The 20,476-nt window shown below is 38.5% G+C and overlaps 1 protein-coding gene across 2 annotated transcripts in view; it reads left to right on the top strand.

The window, feature by feature from the left end:
* The window catches only part of ARX (aristaless related homeobox), a 68,619-nt gene that overhangs the window by 36,588 nt on the left and 11,555 nt on the right, over window positions 1-20,476 (top strand). The window contains exon 1 of one of the 2 annotated variants that reach the window (XM_066599859.1): window positions 19,645-19,993. The exons of the other annotated variant lie outside the window; for it this stretch is intronic. Within the exon in view, the coding sequence (XP_066455956.1) occupies window positions 19,807-19,993 (187 nt within the window). The 5' untranslated portion in view covers window positions 19,645-19,806. Of the gene's footprint in view, window positions 1-19,644; window positions 19,994-20,476 lie in introns of those variants that run through there. 2 annotated transcript variants of the gene reach the window in all.

The following is a 20,476-nucleotide window of genomic DNA, read 5'->3' as shown; positions in this document are numbered from 1 at the left end:
ACCTATATATAGTGTTGAATGTAACTGTATATAATATTACAGAGTTTACCTAAAAACTGAAATACTTGGGATGATGGATTCTTAGGAGTTTCCTCGAACACACAGAGTCCTATTTACATTATGCTGATTGCTAACCCTCATTATTGCAGTAAATAGACTGGAATAAACAATTTAATACCGTTTTTAACCACCTTCACTGGCCAGTAGGGGATTTTTAGGAGTCTCAAGGTTGTCCTGATAAATAACAGTCTTCTCGGCATAAATATATCAGATGACCATACAGAGATCTCTCCCATCATCTATTTATACCCAGGACTGTGTCTGTAACAAGGGGAGATCTTCTACATCTAGAGGAAAGAAGGTTTCTGCACCAATGTAGAAGGGGGTTCTTTACTCTAAGAGCAGTGAGACTGTGGAACTCTCCTTAAGGAAGTGGTGATGGTGAACTCACTAAAAGTGTTTAAAAGGGGCCTGGGCGCCTTTCTTGAACATTACATTATTATATGTTATAATCGCTGATTACTTCAGAAGGGTTGTTGATCCAGAGATTATTTTGATTGCCAGACTTGGACTTGGGAAGTCATTTTTTCCCTTAAATGCAGAAAATTTCCTTCTCCCTCATTGAGGTTTTTGCCTTCCTCTGGATCAACATTGGGGGAAAATAGGCTGAACTTGATGGACATATATCTTTTTTCAGCCTAACATACTATGTTACTATGTTAGATACTGATCTCCAGTCAGAATAACTACAGTATTTCTAATATCCAAAAGTGTGGGTTTTACTCCTTGGTATTAATGTTGCCAACCTGAATGTTTCTATTTTCTGGACAGCTCATCAAAATATCACAGATAACCAACATTTTTTATGGGCACATTGGAAAAGCACAATGAATGATAAAGAATATAAGTGATACATTATGGGTCAAATATTGATGATTAGAATCACAATGTCCTCTTCAAGTGGCAGCAGCATAAAAGAAATCATGGACAGGTGTTTTTTTCACAAATACTGGAAAAAAGTGCCGTATTTTTATGGGTTGTCCAGGAATTTTTTGGAAGATTAACAACTGTGCTTGGTCTATATTAAAGTATAAGTCTGGATGCCTTCTGTGAACTCATTGTAAACTACACTCATTGTCAAAAAAAATCCCTCCCTTAGAAAGATTTGTCAGAATCAAATGAAATACTATATGTGCGATTGTAACATTGATATAAGTGATTACAATATCAGAGCAGAAGTATAATCTATTGGGGAAAACTGAACACTTAAAAGGAGACTCTAGTACTCTGTTGGGCCGCCTCTAGCTTGGATGCCTCCATGCGGGGTGGGCGTGGAGGCATACAAGTTCCATATGATATCCTGTGGCATATTGGTCCACATTTGCTGTAACTGAGCCTCTACATCATGCAAACATGTAAGCTGTCAAAGTTGGTGTCCCAGATGGTCACATACATGTTCTATTGTCGATAAATGGGGTGACTGGGCAGCCACTGAAATATGGCAATGTTGTGAAGGCATTCCTGTGACCCCCTTGCTGTGTGTGGCCGAGGATTATCCTGCTGGAAAATGCCTCCTAAAAACCCTGCCATAAGAGGAACACATGTGACTGCAGGATGACCTGAACATATAGCTGAGCTGTCATTGTCCCTTATACTACTACTACTAGGGGTGAATGTCCATCACACCAGCAGTGGGGGCAGTGTTCCACTCCGCAGCAAAAGCAGGATTGAGGCACTCACTCCTAGGTCTATAGACACAAACATGGCTGTCATTAGTGTCTAAACTAAACCTGGATTCGTCATTGAAGACGACCTGGTTTCACTCTATAGCAGTCCAGCTTCGTCGTTCGAAACACCACTGCAAATAGAGGCAACGATGGGTGTCAAAGGCTGAAAACATAATGGGTGCCATGAAACCAAATGTCCTTCAGCCAAGCACCTGGAAATGTTTCAAACAGACATGGGCTTGTAATGATGGTGCCACCTATCTCCTTTTAGGTGCTTGATTTTTATAGACAAAGAGTATAGAAGGGCATGGATATTCCTGTCCCTTCAGCTGCGAGGCTCCGATGCAACTCACATCCAACAGTTCATGGACAGCTGTCCATGACCTATATGATTTAGGGATAAGCAACACATCATACGGACCAATATAGGACATGTGAGGAATGCTTTCATGTGGACCTTCGGTCCATGGGAAAAAAACAGCAAATTGCATGTCCTCATAGCCCTATAATGGGGCCATGTGCTGTCCATGGACTAACATAGCCCCAGGTATAGTAGTCTGCCAGGGGCCTAAAGGCAAAACTCCTGCTTTTCACATGGCTGTTTTTTGTGGTCACTTGTAGTAGCCCAGAGTCTGTCTCATAAGTCACAATGGATCTCTCAATATTACTGAGATCTCACCTGCACTTTCAGATATATATAACATGTCATATTGCTCAGTCTGCATTTTTAGGTAACGTCTTCATTGTCAGTGGCTTTGTTATAACTTGAGATGACTTGTCTCAAGTCATATCTATATGTACAAGGGTGAAAGCCCTCACTGACTGACTGACTGACTCACCACTAATTCTCTAACTTCCTGGTGTCATACAAACATGAAATTTGGCATGACCATTTTTTAGGTCCTTAATAGAAAAAGCAAAGGGGTCACGACTTGATTATTCAATGCTAATTGCAAAAGTATTGACACCCCTATATAATGTACCTAATCTAATTCTCTAACTTCCCAGTGTCGTACAAACATGAACTTTGGCACAACCATTCTTTAGGTCCTACATAGGAAAAGGAAAGGGGTTGCAACTTAATTATTCAATGCTAATTGCAAAAGTAAGTGCACCCCTATTTAATGTAACTTCCAGGTGTCGTACAAGCGTAAAATTTGGCATGAGCATTTTTTAAGTCTTAAATAGGAAAAGTAAAGGGGTCACAACTTGATTATTTAATGCTAGTTTCAAAAGTAAGTGCACCCCTATGTAATGTTACTTCCCGGTGTCGTATAAGCTTGAAATTTGGCAAGAGTATTCTTTAGATCCTAACTGAGGAGAGTGGATGGGGTGGCACAGTCTGCAGAGAAGAGGAGCCTGAGGAGAATCTAACGCTCCTCTATGTGTATACATATTTTATTCCTCGGTTCCTTTAAAGTAACAACGACTTCATAAAATATACCATGCGAACAACACGTAAACACCTGTATCAAATTAACTCAGGCGAAGCCAGGTATATCCGCTAGTTTCCTCATAAGTTTTACCATAGTTTGTAATACTCTTCCAATTCACCTGAAAAGACCTGGCTTTCTTTTTTTACATCAGGTTTACCGGACACCGTTCGCTCCTCCCACTTCCTGTTTCCCTGGGGTTGATGGGAGATGTAGTAACAAATAAATAGTAGATGTAGTAACAAATACATTTCTTTTGCACAGATTGTTTATGGCAGGATTCCTCTCATGTGCTACTCTTTATGCTGAAAAATGTAGTCTTTACATCCTCAGTTCAGCCTGCTGTAGACTGGCAGCTCCACAGTGGGGGGTTCACATAGAGTTAGGAGTTTTTCAAGTTGTACTTTTTTCCATGCTATAACATTTTAGTCATTTATATCATACAATGCATATAAACAAATGCAGACAACAGTTAAATTGTTGCTAGAGTAGTTTTCTTGGGGTTTACCATTAGGATTGGTAGCTTTGTAGTCCTTCCTACGCTTTTGCTTTGTATGAAGTTTGTATAAGGTCTTTACTGCCTAATCTGTTTATCTATTTACAATATTTGTATGGTGTGTATGTGTGTTATATGTTTGGTAATGATACATTCTCCACTGAACAAGCCTATTCTTATTACTCCACTTGTCATAAATCGGGGATTGGGTGACTCAGGTGGGAGGAGAATGGAACTATGGACAGCAGCAAGGACAGACAATGCAATGAAGATAACTCAATAATGTTTCTATAACAGTGGCAGTACACTTCACTGACAGGTCCCTGCTGGACAGTGCTTGTCATTACAAGCAGAGAGAAGCACAGGAGTAAAACGGTGAAAAATGTTAACTCAGTTGGAATTGGAAAAATCATTTTTCAGAATAATACATTGCTGAAAAAACTGCACCAAGTTTTTAAAGATAGATTTGACGTTCCATGAATTAACTTCGTTTTATACCTGCCACTCTGCCATGCCTTCTAGGCTCGGTTTAGGCCTCTAAACACTCTGTCACCTTTTCTGAACTTGTCAGGACTTCTGATCTTCCCAAACCTCTTACTCAGGTCTATGCTTTAATACAAACAATTGGGGCTAAGAACTTTAGTAGGGCTTATTCCATGTGGGGGGCAGATATTCCTTATTTAGCTCCTGGGGACTAAAATGAGGTGGAGGACTCTTTATTACTTGTCAGTAATCAGTGCTCGGGATTTACTAATCCAAGTGAAATTCCTCAATAGAATATATTATACCCCTGTTAAACTTAAGAGGATTGGAGCTTCCACCTCAGATCTGTGCTTCACATGTCAGACAGAGGTTAGTATCTTTTTACACTTGGTATGATCCTCTTCTAGAGTTTTTTTTTACTTTTTGGAGAGAAAGTCTCAAATTTTTGCATGATAGTTTTGATTTCTCTAGTATTGTAACCCCACACATCTGTCTTCAGGGACTTATTGACGATATTATATGGGGTCTTTTTTCGTATTTTGTGCAAGAAAAGTAATTATAAGGGCTTCAAAGTCTACAGACACTCCTGTGGTTGCACATGGGATTCACCTGGTTTATAATTGTGCTCTGATGTACAATATCCTTCACTTGAACAGGAAATGTATGTATAAGTTTGGAAAGTTCTCATCACTATGTTTAAACGTGGAAAATACTACATACTAATTTAGGTCACTACTAATTAATCCTATGTGCTTTTGGGTTGGTGCCTGGAGAGTAGCTCCATAGGGAATAAATTTGGCTGAATGAATCTCATATGAATGAGTGTATGGTTGTCTTATCATATCATTGTTCTTTCTTTGCTGTCTCAGAATCGTGATTATAAGACAGCTATGCATTATAAAATATAACTTTTATTAAATTTTTTTTTATTTTTAAGTATGCATATATGCCCCTAAAATACATCCTATAGTGCCCTATGTTGTCCGCTAACAATACGGAGTACCCACCCTGAAAGAGGTGACCCCATGCTAAACTCTCACCTGATATGTCCCTAGTAAACCCTAAATTAAGGGACAAAGAAAAAAGATGGGCAAAACAAAAAACTAGCAAAGCGGACTTGAATTACAAATAAAAAAAAATATCAATGCTCTTTTTAAATATACCATCCTTCAGCAATGTTGTTTACTGATTTATTTATCTATGAGAGCTTGAGTATTTAATTTTTGTTCTTTTTAATAGTAACATCTATTTGAGGTAGCATTATGATCTCGGTATAAGTGACTGCACTCACTAACTGTGACACTGGTCTATATCTTGGGTCCCTGATAAGCTAAAGTAATTTGTTGGTGAAACGTGTAGGTGTTTCTGATAATTGGGCTACATGTGAGTGTCACAGATTATCATATGAACTGTATTATTGGCATATGTGAATATTGTTTCTGCCTAATAAATCCATCCTGAGATTTTGAAGATATTTTGCAAAGTGGTTGATTCTACTCTGTGTGCTTTCAGTTATTCTCTTATAACTATATACCTATAAGGTTTTTTTAAGAAGACCATTGATATTTTTCTTGATTTATAGTTCAAGTCCTCTTTGTTTCTTTTTTATTCCCTGTTTTTCTTTTCCCCTTAATTTAGGATTTACTAGGAATGTATAAGGTGAGGTTCCAGCACGGGATCACCCTTTTCAAGGCGAGTGCTCCGTATTGTTAGCGGACACCATAGGGCAATATAGGATGTATTTCAGGACCCTCCCTCTTTCCACGCATACTTTTTTCTATATTTTTTACTGGTCTGTACCTCCTGGACATTTTTAAATATACTGTATATACTCGAGTATAAGCCTAGTTTTTCAGCACATTTTTTTGTGCTGAAAAAGCCCCTCTCAGCTTATACTCAAGTCAGGGAAAGGTTAAAAAAAACCTCCATGCTCACCTCCCAGCCGGCATCTGTGTCTCCGGCGGTGGTGCGGCAGGCTGCTTGATTTCTCTCCGCTGTCATCCCCCGCCGTCCTCTCTGCTTGGCTCTGTCATCCCCTGCCGTCAGCGCTGTGTAAATAAGAGCTGTGATTGGTTTGAGCGTCAGCCAATCACAGTCGGCGCTCGATTATTCACAGCCAATCAAGCTGCTTTAGAATTCTCCCTGCTGTCATCTCCCTGCTCAGCTTTCAAATCCCCTGCCGTCAGTTCTGTGTAAGTTAGCGCTGTGATTGGATCGAGCGCCAGCTGTGATTGGCTGGTGCTCAATCCAATCACAGCGCTTACTTACACAGCGCTGACAGAGCCAAGCAGAGAGGACGGCGGGGAATGACAGCGGGGAGAATTCAAGCAGCTTGTTGCACAGACTGGGAGATGAGTATGGAGGGTTTTTTTTCTACCCAGTATATACTCGAGTATGGCTTGGCTTATACTCGAGTCAATAAGTTTTCCCAGTTTTTTGGGGTGAAACTTATTGTCTCGGCTTATACTCGAGTATATACGGTATTTTAAATTATTTAATAAAAGTTATGTTTTACTCTGATAACATATAGCAGTGACTTCTGTGAGTCATGATTCATTTTTTTGTACCACAAATAATCTTCCTTCCAAGGGGTTGTTATTTCTTGGATTCTGTCATATATAACTATGCTTGGTAATTATATTTATGTGTCAAATTGGAGTCTTACTTGGTATTACTATCCAAATTCAAAGTTACCGTTCAAAGCTTTATATCTATTGTCCAATATGTAGCATCCATTGCGTCAAAAAAGTAACACTTTTTTTTATCCTGTTGTGTTCAATCTTTTTTGCAAAATAATAAAACTTTTTTTTTTTTTAAATAATTGCTGCTAATGTATTAAAGGGGTGGTCTCGCGAAACCAAGTGGGGTTATACACTTCCGTATGGCCATATTAATGCACTTTGTAATGTACATTGTGCATTAAATATGAGCCATACAGAAGTTATTCCACTTACCTGCTCCGTTGCTAGCGTCCTCGTCTCCATGGTTCCGTCTAAATTCGCTGGCAGCTTGCTTTTTTAGACGCGCTTGCGCAGTCCGGTCTTCTCCATTCAGCACGAGCCGCTTCAGTGTGCTCCCCGCTACAGCTCTTCTGCGCATGCGCAGACGAGCTGTCACTGCTCGGGAGCGCGCTGAAGCGGCCATTCTGCACCATCCTCTGTTAAAGGAAGGTGCAGAAACTGGAGCTGCCCAGCGGAGAAGCCCAGCCCAGCCCAGCAGCCCCGAGAAGCCTCCCAGGTAAGTGATGGGTCGGGGGGGGGCTGCCGCTGCGCCGGGCTGCGCCGGGGGGGCTGTCGCTGCGCCGGGGGGGCTGTCGCTGCGCCGGGCTGCGCCGGGGGGGCTGTCGCTAGGCCGGGGGGGGCTGCCGCTAGGCCGGGGGAACTAGCGCTGGGCTCCGGAACCTAGCGCTGGGCTCCGGGGCCTTCACCTGGGCTGAGGGTCTAGCGCTGGGGAGCCGGGGGCTAGCGCCGGTTACCTGCTGTCTGGTCGGCGGCTGCGATGCGTCTGGTTGCCATGGAGACACAGCTGGCGGCGTCTCGGGAGCGCGCACGTCGGGCTGCAGCGAGCGACGGGGAAAGAGCCGGCGGCCATCTTGAGGAAACTTTTATAAGTTGCTGAAACGCTGGAACGGTAAGTACGAACCAGCTAGAAATGTCATTTACAGGGGGGCTTTGTAATGTATGTTTAATGGGGGGGACTGGGCAAAAAAAAAAATTAACTGCTTCCTCGAGACATCTCCTTTAACTTCCAGTACGATTCTTATTTTGTTCCATAAACAGGAATGATAATGAGGAAATAATACTACCGTAGTCCTCTTCCTTGTTTTTTCTTTTACTAGGAAACAAATTCTTCATTAGTTGTGTCTAAACTGGATAAGAACATTTTTCTATCTTCCATACCAGCTATATATATCATTCCTAATTGTCATTTCCGTGAAATAAATTAATGAGAATTTTTCCTCCTGCTCCTATCATATAACGAAGTTAAATGAATATTTTTCAATATCTTCTTTTACCAGATGTTCTTAAAAACAAAAAGATTTGCCAAGTTACGTACAAAACACGCACAACTGATAAATAAATCAACTGCTTTAATTAATGCAAATGGATACATTTGGCGGCTTATGTATCAGTCTACAATGAAAAATAATCAGCTAATACTTTAATTCTGAGATGTTGTGCGTCATCATTAAACTACCTTATAGATCTTGCAGCAAAAAAAAATGCGTTGTTCCAATTCGAGAGTTCTTACATGATCCCTTTCGAGTTGAAATGCTTATAGACATGACTTTATTATGACTCTGTTTTACATAGAGCCCATAATAGGGCTATTATAGAGGTATACATAAAGCTGCTACTATACCTCCATCTGCTTCCTTTTTTCATATGGAGGCATGCAAAGCTTTTTCTGTCAGAGCCCATACGACCTTGTTAGCAAAACATTGTGGCAAGTTCCATTGGACCAGAGTTGGCGGTATTCTTCCCTAGAAGCATTGCAGGAAGAAAATGTCCATACACACAGAGTATGCTGCACAGCTCTGTACCCAGGAGCTGTATGGTCTCTGTGCATTGCTGTAGAGACTCCATGATAGTGTTGATGAGAGCCGAGGCCGCACACATACCAGGGTATTTGGGGTCTGTATCTCAAGGGTGTGTTAATGCCTTTCAGTGGGATTGTACATACCACACGATCAAAATAAAGTGTTACATACAAAATCTGCAGTAAAAAAGAAACATAGTCTGTCAGATGTCATATATCATATAGAATCGCCTCCTAGAAGTATGGAAAATTAATTGGTGGCCTGCAATATTGATGGGCAAAATAAATCGGTATTGTGTTCCAAATGATGGGCCGGAAAGTACAGACTCATGTGCATGAGGACTGGTGTTTTTTTAATGAATATAAGAAATATAAAAATATAGATTCCAATTGAAAGCCCCGACACATTAGCCTTATTTTTATCTGTGGGTCAAATGTGAAGGAATGGAGGACAAACAGACAGCAACAGGATCTGTAATATTCAATGAGGCAGCACACTACCAGGTTTTCTTACGCAGACATGGGTTGCGTGAAAAACTCATCGCATCTCCTATTCTTGTCCCTATCACACACGGGAATTGGGACATACAGATGCATATTAATGTGTGGGCAGTCCATGTATTGGACAGCACATGGGCAGGTTTCCATGTTGTATCCGATGCGAGTTGTGCCCGAGCCTCTTGGTGTATCTCAGGCGCACAGCAAGTGTGTTGGAGGCCTAAGCCACATTTTTCGCTTTAGACCACGCAGCCTGTGAAATCATTTTTAATCAGCTGTTTAAGATAACATCACTTTTTGGCTTCCTTCGTATGCACTTTTTTTTGGTGATGTATGTTTTTTGCTAAAAAAAAGCAAGTAATTTTTTAACTGGTACATGCATTTATTACGCCTCGTTCAGATGAACGTAGTTGTCGCGCTGCTAGCAGCACAAAACGATGGCGGTTATAGGAGCTGTAAAGATTGCGTGAACGGGCTGCTTCCAGCTATTTGAAGTAGCCCATTCACATGCTTCGGGTGTGGGCTGCGTGCTTTTAAGGCTCTCATAGGAGCCTATGGAAAGCAAGCAGCAAAGATAGGACATGTCCTATCTTTGCACACACATCAGAGCTAACATGCAAGTTTGCATTCGCATGTTCTATCTTTGTTAGGTGCACATAGTTTTGCACTCCTAATACTCATCCATGTGAACTCTTCTATAGGAACCTATTGGTTCTTTATAGAAGCACGTTCAGTGTGCTGCTAGCAGTGCAAAAACTACTTTCGTCTGAATGAGCTCATAGAGGCATTTTCTTTACTCACATATATTTTGAATGCACTTTTTTTCTGCCATATTTTTCCCTATAGACAAGCCTAGGTAAAAAAAAACTGCTGTGATTGAAAAAGAAAACCTCATTGGCTCAAAAAATACATGACAAAGCAAAGAAAGTCAAGAAAAAATGAACTGCTTGTAATGTGTGTCACATGGTTACGGCAATTTTTTTTGCCACAAAAAAGGCAGCAAAAGATGCCTGAAAAAACATGACATAAAATGTGGTGCACAAAAAAAAATGCTTCTGATTTTTGCATAATTATAGCAGTTCACAAAATTGAAGAGTGATAGTGTAGACAAACCAGAGAAAGTACTGTTTGCTTTGTTTTCCATCTACAACCACTAGGGGGAGAGCTTCATCACAGAAGATACAATCATCCTGGGAAAAATCATTCCTTTTCCATTCTTTTTCATTTCTTTATAGCAAATCTATTTTTCCAAGTGACCATTAAACAGATCTATCTATCTATCTATCTATCTATCTATCTATCTATCTATCTATCTATCTATCTATCTATCTGTCTGTCTATCTCATATCTATCTATCTATCTGTCTCATATCTATCCATCTGTCTCCTATCTATCTATCTATCTATCTATCTATCTATCTATCTATCTCTCTATCTCTCTATCTATCTCATATCTATCTATCTGTCTCATATCTATCCATCTATCTATCCATCTGTCTCCTATCTATCTATCTATCTATCTCTCTATCTATCTCATACCTATCTATCTCATATCCATCTATCTCCTATCTATCTATCTATCTATCTATCTATCTATCTATCTATCTATCTATCTATCTATCTATCTATCTCATATCTATCTATCTCATATCTATCTATCTCATATCTATCTATCTCCCATCTATCTATCTATCTCCCATCTATCTATCTATCTCATATCTATCTATCTCCCATCTATCTATCTATCTATCTATCTGTCTCATATCTATCTATCGATCACCTATCCATCATATCTAATATTTATCTACAGGCTGAAATGAACATTTTGACTGAAAATCAAATTCATTCTCCTCAATAAACGTAAGCATCATTTTCAAATTATATTTGAAAATTGAAATTAAACTCCGTCCAATCAATAAATAATTATTAATAAATTAATTCAGTTCTCTTCTGGAATATTTTTGATTGTCCTATAGTTTGCCCAGAGAAACATTGTGGTGACTACTTTACTATTATGATAATAATCTCCAATTTATAGTGAGGTTTACATACAAATGACACAAAATGATACAAAAATAATACCTGGTTGTAATTATTGCTGCTAATGACGCGACCAGTTTAGTTTAAAGGACAGTTCCTCAGTTCCTTTTTCACCCGGTTAGCAGACAGATAGATAGATATGTGTGTGAGCGACAAATACAGTTCTTTTATGGATCATAAAAAATAAAAAGCTTGGACAGATGGCAGCTGTTGCTTTATACAGTTTTCTATTTCTTTTTAGGATTTATGTGTTCCTAATAAGCAGCTGAATTTTAATGCATTTTCGCTACATTTAAGGGTGGTGAGTGGTGACAAATACCTGTTCCTCTAGTTTTCGAAGAAAGCAATGACATCATTATCTGCCAGTCCTTGTAGAAATATTTTACTGCACGTGGCATCTCCAGTGTCTAACCGCTCCTGTCTGTCAGGAGAAGAAAAGGTAGGCAGGCTAGACAGAAACCCATCTATTGGGTACTGTATGTGTATCAATTGCAAACTTAATAGATATGTTTCAGCAGAGCATGCTCAAGAAAACATGGCTGCCCCGGAGGATATCTTAGTATGAAAATCCATATAAAAGTCCTACAGTATGAATGGTTACAGGATGCTAATCATTACATTGCTGTGTAAAAAAAAAAAAGCTTTGAGATGGGTCAGATCTCAGTGGATGACATCACAACGGGGGGAGAATATACTTATTTTTCCTTTTTTTGCAGGGAATAGATATTTACATTTTTTAAATCTGTCATACATCCTAATTGTGGGCATTAATATTAGTATTTAGATGTTTCTTTTAACATTTCAAGACAGATACCCCTAAAAATACAGAAGCAGCATTATCCGAATATAAGGAGCCATGACATCATAGAAATGAACATAAAAGTACTAATAATCTGCAAAGTAGATTGTAATTAGATTAGATTATTTTTTAACTAGTCTAAATGATTCCGCTGGTCTTTCCAAACTAATGTAAAGCAAATAGTCCTTAACAATGTGTACAGAATCATTTCATGTTCAAGTTCCTTGTAGTCTGTGTCAGTCCACATTTGTGACAATTCTTGAACTTCCCATGCCATAGATATACAAATCTATAGAGAGAGAGCTGTGACTTTCTAACTCTATGACTCCCATGGATAAACTTGTAGGTAGAATGATAAAATGTGCTTCCCTGCTTGAGAGCACAGTGTTACTTCACCTTCATTGTGGCAACTTGCAAGCGGCAAAATGACTGTGCTTTTGTTAAGGATGGATCCACTGTGACAAAACAATCATTTATCAGCAGAAAGATTGGCAACAGTGAAATATATTAAACAATATTACTTTATGTTTTTACAATGTATCAAAAATCCTTACCACTGAGCTCTGTGTGAACACATCAGCCGCACAGGAGCCATGCAAGTCAATGCGTAATAAGTAACACTATCTCTAAAGAGAAACAAAAAAGATACTAATATTAATAATAACAATAATATTTATTATTATTATTTAAGCTGTAAATAGCAATTCTATTCTATGTCCTCTTTTCGATGCCACGTGATTTTTTTTTTTATTAGTTCCTGGTACCTGATAAGCCGGCAAGTAGTTTTACTGTTCTTAAAGAACTAGTGGCTTGTGGAAATCATAGGCTTATTTGGGGATTTATCTGCTACCACTGGGTAAATAGAAGAGATTACATGACCTGCCTCAGCATACATCATTTCCCCACAGGTTAGAATGACCCGCTACCTTAAGAGTGACAGAGTGAAGGAAATGCCAGGAGTGAGTGCTTAGCAGTGAATATGAGGTGAAAAGACGTCTTTATCAATCCCAAGTACACAAATGATCATAGAGAAAGAGCAGTGTTTAGTCTGGGGATGTGCGGCCTGCATGGGGAGATGTTGTTCAGGTCTCATGAATAAGAACAACATGGGGACAGTGCAAAACACAGAGAAGGAAGATAATGAAGACATTATGGGAACAAAACCTCCTGCACCGGCCATGAATAGGCTGACTGCACTGCAGTATTTAGGAGCCGGGACAGAAATATACCAGAGAAGAAACCTGGACACATTATTGTCAGTAAAGAAAACTGAATATTTAATGTAAAGCTGATGTAGCAGAGCTGAATTAGTTGTTAACTTTACATGGTTTCTCCTTTGTTCTGAGTTGAGCTGCTGCGATAAAGTATCTGTGCAGCATTCCTATGTAAACTATACTGAATGTGGCGCTTTATATAAATAATTACACCTTTCCCTAGCTCCTATACCGTATAAGTAGGCATCTCTCTCTTTATGCATCTAGTACACAATGGGGCAGATTTTAATGCTGTAGTTGTGCCTATTTTCTAGTCTTGTTTGTTCCATTTTCAGCACAAATCAGTTCATTATTGAATTGCACCAAAAAGAACAGATCTTTGCGCCACTTTGGTGTCTAAACTTATAAAGTGGATGCTTTATGCAGAATCGAACATTTATTAACGTTCACAGTTAGTGTTTGGTGTAAATGGTGCAGATCATTCCACCACATACTTGGTCTAAACTGAGGCTGTGAAGTTCTGACAGTGTTTTGCATGTTCATATGCATTAATATATGTAATGTTGTGTGCCAGATTAAAAAACTCATCTAAAATCAAACTGCTGAGTCAGCCAATGAGCAGACCAAAAAAACAGAAACAGTAAAGAATGTATTTGCATTTGTTCACTTTTTTCTGCATTCTGCTACGTAGGTTGCGGTAAGCTTTGCATTAAAATCAACAGGGCTAACTGCAGATGAAAATGGCGTAAACCAGCCTTCAGTGCACCATCAAATTCTATAGTTAGACCAGATTTTAATGCCGAAATCTGCAGCAGCAAATACTGTCACGTCCTGGCGGAAATATTCCATCCATGTAAAAGGGCTCTTAGGGACCCTTCACACACGCAGAATATTTCTGCAAGACACACCTAAAGACAACGAAAATTCTGCACCAAAATCTGTATGTATACATGTGGGGTATGCCGTAGATAGCCGAAGAATCTTGCAGAAATCCCTAAGGGTGGGTACATATATATCGAGTGTGTCCGGTCAGTTGTTTTGCGCCTGATCCTGACATAACTAATGACATTTTTATTAACTTTGCGCACTAGTCCAAATTCCACAGCTTGAAAAATCTGAACAAAAAATCACAGCTTACTGTATTTTATATATCTGGAGTGGAGAGAGATCTGGCGCTATAAATGATGTGTCCAGAAACAATTCCATAGAAAACAATGGGGTCAGTTCTTTGCATCAGTTTTACTCCAGCGTTTCTGTACCATGCAGAAGAGAAACTGCACTGGATCACATGACATATCTGAACCCAGCCATACTCTGCTGCAGTGTGTGCATGTGCTAATGTATTACCTATAGTTTACAGTGCCATGGAAGTTAATGGTGATAAGTAGAGATGAGCGAGCATCAAAATACTCGGGTCCTCGTTATTCGAGTCAAGCTTTTCGGAAAATTCGAGAGCTCTATTCGAGTAACGAACCCCATTGACTTCAATGGGAGACTCCAGCATTTTTGTACGGGACCCACTGGTTGCTGCGCTTTTTTTTTTTTCCTGTGTTTGTGTTCTCTCTCTCTCCTCCGCCAAGCCAGCCACAAACTACCGTTGACGTGTGCAGCGGGGAGGGGTCAAACCTGACATGTCAGCGGTGGGGAGGGGCCAAAACTGGGGCGGGGTTGAACACGGCGTGATGCTCGCTCGAGTAGCGAGCACCATTGAGTATGCTAATACTCGAACGAGCATCGAGCTCGGAAGAGTACGTTCGCTCAACTCTAGTGATAAGTAATAAAATAGGACTGATGATAAGAAAGCATACACAATATAGGCTACTGTGCAAAAATTTTAGGCAGCTGTGGAAAAAATGCTGCAAAGTAAGAATGCTTACAAAAATAGCAGTGTTATTAATTTTGGGGGGCAATTAACAAACTGCAAAGTGAATGAACAAGAGAGAAATTAAATTTGAATTAATATTTAGCATGACCACCCATTGCCTTCAAAACAGCACCAATTCTTCTAGGTACACTTGCACACAGTTTTTGATACAACTGGGCAGGAAGGTTGTTTCAAACATCTCGGAGAACTAACCACAGATCTTCTTTGGATGTTGCCTTGCTCAAATCCTTCTGTCTCTTCATGTAATCCCAGACAGACTTAATGATGTTGAGATCAGGGCTCGGTGGGAACTCCTCACTTCCAGGACCCTGGTCTTCTTTACACTGAAGATAGTTCTTAATGACATTGGCTGGATGTTCGGAGTTGTATTCCTGCTGCAGAATAAATCTGGAGTCAGTCAAACGCTTTCTATTTTTGAAAAAAAAGTCTTAGTTTGCAGCATTTTTTCCATACCAGCCTAAAACTTTTGCACAGCATTGTATTTCACATGTAATCGCATTTTATAGAAATCTGATACAATCTCTATATACAATAAAGGCTGACCCTATGCTGTATCTGCATATAATGGAAACCTCTAGTCTGATAAGCACATGGAGCAACTACAAATGCACTGCTAGATTTTGTCTGCCTCCATAAACTTGTTCTAACTGTAGTACAACAACATTATAAAAGTGCCATTGAAATTGCTAACAATAACTGGTTAACTAGAAGTTGAGGCCCTGCTAACGAGTCACTATGGGCTATGTACTATCATGTATTGTCCTGCCTATAAGGTCCATTCATTGTAAACCTCTGTTACCCTGGAGTTCCATGCTTACTCTTGCAAGAGCAGCACTGGCATTCCTTATAGCAGCACCTGAGTTCCTTAAATATACATATTTCCATATGTTTTCATACGGTTTGAAAGGCCTGATGAGAACTAAAACATTACTGTTATTATTGGCAAGGCTTTGTAGGAAACCTCACATGTTTATTTGTCCAAATATGAGTGACAATGCCTATACAATACCTGCATCATTTATTAAACACAGGTTGACAGGCTGAAAAATAATATAGTTTGTCCCAGGCTGGTGTTGATGTTAATATTGTGATAAAAGTAACATTTGAAGAGGTTAATTTTGGCTGGCTGGAGTTAATATTGGAGCCTGTGCCCTCCTGCCTCTCCCAGCACTGGCTGTCAATCCTCAGGCTTGTTATCCTTACCAGGCATCACTTTGTTTGGCTGATCTCAGCAAGGTTTTCTGCTACAAGTATATGTATAATTGCTATAATTCTACTGTATCATTTGGATCATTGTACTATTGTTGTTTGCTGTTCTTCTTTCTCTCTGCTAACACTGGCAAATTAGCAGCTTGCGGGTACAGCAGCAATGAATGAAAGTTAGTTAAAAATAAATAAATAAGGGAATAACTTGGCAGCATTATGACAGGGCAGAGAATTCTTCCATGTAATCAGGCAGCATTGTCTCTAGTGCCGCTGCACAATGCTGCTCCATAGAACAACAGGCACATTCTATTGTTTAAATACAGGGAAGATGATCTTAATTATGGGGCCCCCAGCAGATCGCAGCCACATCCAGCCCCTATTCTCAGCTTCTTTTATGGGAATATTTCATATTATTTAACTAAACTGGTTAAGCTGCACAATTCATGGGCAATGAGGAAGGATGCCATTGTTTGCAGGCTATTTGATATCTTTCTGAATATTCAATTAACCCCTGACTACATTCATGTGCTATACACTTCTAGATATACCTAGCGTTTGTACACCACCGCATATCACTTTATATACATATCCTTGTGCGTGTATATATATATATATATATATATATATATATATATATATATATAGATATGTAGATGTGTGTGTGTGTATATATATATATATATATATATATATATATATATAAAGTAAAGTGTATATAATATATATATATAATTCTATATAAAAATTCATGTTTATATATATCTGTATATATATTATATATACATAACATTTATGCAATATAATTGACTTTATTTTTAGAAGAATAACTATAAGAGGTTAGTATACAATGATTACAAATGATCAAATTATCATTTTAATATATAAAATACTTCTACAATACTTCTAAAAATAGGATGTATTTCTATAACTTTGAGTAATCACATCAACTGCATTCATAGTTGCATATTAGGTTTAGGTCATTACATTACTATATTATCATTTTTTAAATTATATATTGTAATATCATTGAGGTTGCTATTATTATGCAGCTTCGTTGTTATTAGAATACTTTTCTACAAGTTAAGAGGTTGTACACTGTGGAGTTGTCATTTGGGGGTTATCCTTAAATATACATCATATATATATATTTTATTATGGTATCCAAAGATGTTGTAGTTCCATCTGTGTACTGTACATTGTGGTATCCTTTTTATATATTTCTTTTTTAACATACTTTTTTGCTGTATTTCTGTATATATGTGGTATTTTGCGGTACTATAGAGCTGTTATGTTTGTAGTATATATACTGATATTACTTGTGGCATAGATGAAGGCATTTTTTGCTTTGTAGTATTGTCATAGTTTTGTTGGTTGTTGTTTGGTTGCATGGTGTGTCTCTGCAACATTAATATATAATACATCTAAATTGCTCTAAATACTGTGCAGAAGTTCATTAATGCAGCACTCTAGTTTTGAGGTACAAGGAACTGTAGCTGGTAGGGCAGGAGCGAGGTCAGGGCTCTCTCCTGTTTATATAGACTTGATCATGACACTGTCAGTAGTGATGGACACAACTACTTCATTAAACAAAGACCATGCTCCTGTATTTACCTGCAAGTCCTTTCTATATGCACACAAAGACCAATTCTACCACCGTCACAACTCTAATACTACATGCTCAGATTCTGAAAGTACTATGTAGAATAATATTTAAATATACTGTATATATAATGCTTATTTCAAAGAGCAACCGATAATCAAGTACAGTCCACAAAACCTATCAGATAGCATTTACACTTGTATCAACACATAATCGATGGTGTCAGAAGATCCAATCACATTAGTGGTAGTAACACAAACACTTTAGTGGTTGCACTGTAGATATCTACAGACAGAATTTTGGATGGATTTATTCTTTCTAGTGTTTATAGTTCTCAGCACTATAGATAGTGAAACTGTGAGGATAGATAGATAGATAGATAGATAGATAGATAGATAGATAGATAGATAGATAGATAGATAGATAGATAGATAGATAGATAGATAGATAGATAGATAGATAGATAGATAGATAGATATGGGGGTCACCTCTTGGTTGACCGAGACAATATTATACTCTATGACATACAGTATTAGCATGTGAAATCCGTCTTCAGATGTGGATTATACTCATAAGAAGTTCGCATTATGACTCCTTGTATTTTTAAATACTGACTGTAAGCGATTCAAGTACGTCTTTGTAAAATGCTCTTTTTATTAGATACGTTGAAGTGGAGGAGGGGGGGGGGATGATGGAGGGTACAGATGATGATACATTAAACCTGCCCTGGATCACTATGCGGATGGATCCAACATTAAATATGCTATATTACATCTAGAGCTCTGGAAAACAGATAAAGCCCCTGTTAATTCAATTCAGCCATTAATAAATACATACACAAGTGGAGAATGTGAGCTGGTTTATAATAATCGGGATCCATGCACTATATATTCAGCAGGGATAATATATTTGTTTTCAAATTATTGTCACTTCTGAAATAAGTATAATATATAGACATATATAATATTAAATATAATTTCTCTACTGCATATTTCTCAATCTAATGTGATATATATCTATATCTATATACATACATATATATATAATTCTATTGTCTGTCTCTACGGATTTATTAGCATTAAAAACTTGACTTTCAATGCAGTGTAATATCACTATTTAGTATTGTGTTATTGCACTGACAAACCATATGTTTCATCAAGCAATGATGTACTAATACAAATATGAAATAGCAAATTCCATTCTCACGAAATAATAATTCTACACTGACGGCATTGTATATATATATATATAACACAAATGAAATAACAATATTTACCATACAAAATATGCATAATATTTACGTAATAATTTATTACAATTGTAACAATTACCCGCTTTTGATCATCCTATGTTTCTATTGTGTCTATTGCTGGTTTCCTTGTATATATGTGATTTACCCTGGAGCAGCAATGTACTATGAAGCAGCATATCGTGTGTAAGTGAAATGTATAAAATAAGAGATGATGTCTCCAACCATTTCTCATCTCAGCGCTGTGCCCTTTGGGTGAGAAACATTAAACCCGGTCTATAATAATGTATTGGCAGCAGATGAATCCATGGTAATGAGGGGCTCCAGTCCAGGCTTTGGTGCCTACTATTGGCTAATCTGTGTATGAAGAGTAGCAGAGAGTGTGTGAGCCAATCCAGTAGCTCTGTGTAACACGTGGAGGAGAGGGCTCAGGAGCTGAGCTGTGCTCTTCACTACACTACTGCCTGGTGCCCTGATCAGGAACAGGGGGAACAGGGGACTGATGTGGTTCTGGGATCCTGCACATACTCTCATCATACCCAGTAGCAGCAGCAACAGCCACCATCCTGACAGCCAGCCTTCTACCCAACAGCAGCAGCGCAGATAGGAAGAGGGGCATCAATCGCTACAGCCTAACCATGAGCAGTCAGTACCATGAGGAGGCTACTGAGAGGCCGGAGTGCAAAAGTAAATCACCCACTTTGCTCTCCTCATACTGCATAGACAGTATCCTGGGCAGGAGGAGCCCCTGCAAGATGAGACTGCTGGGTACCCAGAGCCTGCCACCTCTGACTACCAGGACTGACCAGGACAAAAGTTTAGAAGGTAAGAAGAGAACCGTACAGTGCAGGCCTGTGCGCCCAGCTTATATGGGAACCAGAAGAAAACTTTGCCTACTCTATAACACTGACTTGTAGCGTATGAAAAATTTTCAGAGTAATTACTTTTTTATTTTAGATAAGTCATTTCTTAAATTACCAGATCAATGGTATTCATAACATATATATATAATTATTACTATCATTTTTATTATTTGTTAAGGCCAATTTAGGCTGAAGGTTTGGTACCAATCTGTGAACTAAAGAATAAATCAATTTGGACAAAACTAAAAAAAGAAAGGAACCTTTGTTCGCAATAAGAACTAAATAAATACAGCAGGATTTGTTTCGGTAGAATCAAGCATAATTACAATATACATTTCTTGGTATATATATATATATATATATATATATACATATATATATTTACACATTTTTAAACTATGTTGCAATAGGTCACTATAGCACTCATATGGATATATATATATAT

Source organism: Eleutherodactylus coqui, chromosome 4 (genome assembly GCF_035609145.1).
Source record: "Eleutherodactylus coqui strain aEleCoq1 chromosome 4, aEleCoq1.hap1, whole genome shotgun sequence".
NCBI lineage: Eukaryota > Metazoa > Chordata > Amphibia > Anura > Eleutherodactylidae > Eleutherodactylus > Eleutherodactylus coqui.
Note: the sequence above shows the minus strand (reverse complement) of the source record. Positions and strands in the feature narration are given on the sequence as shown.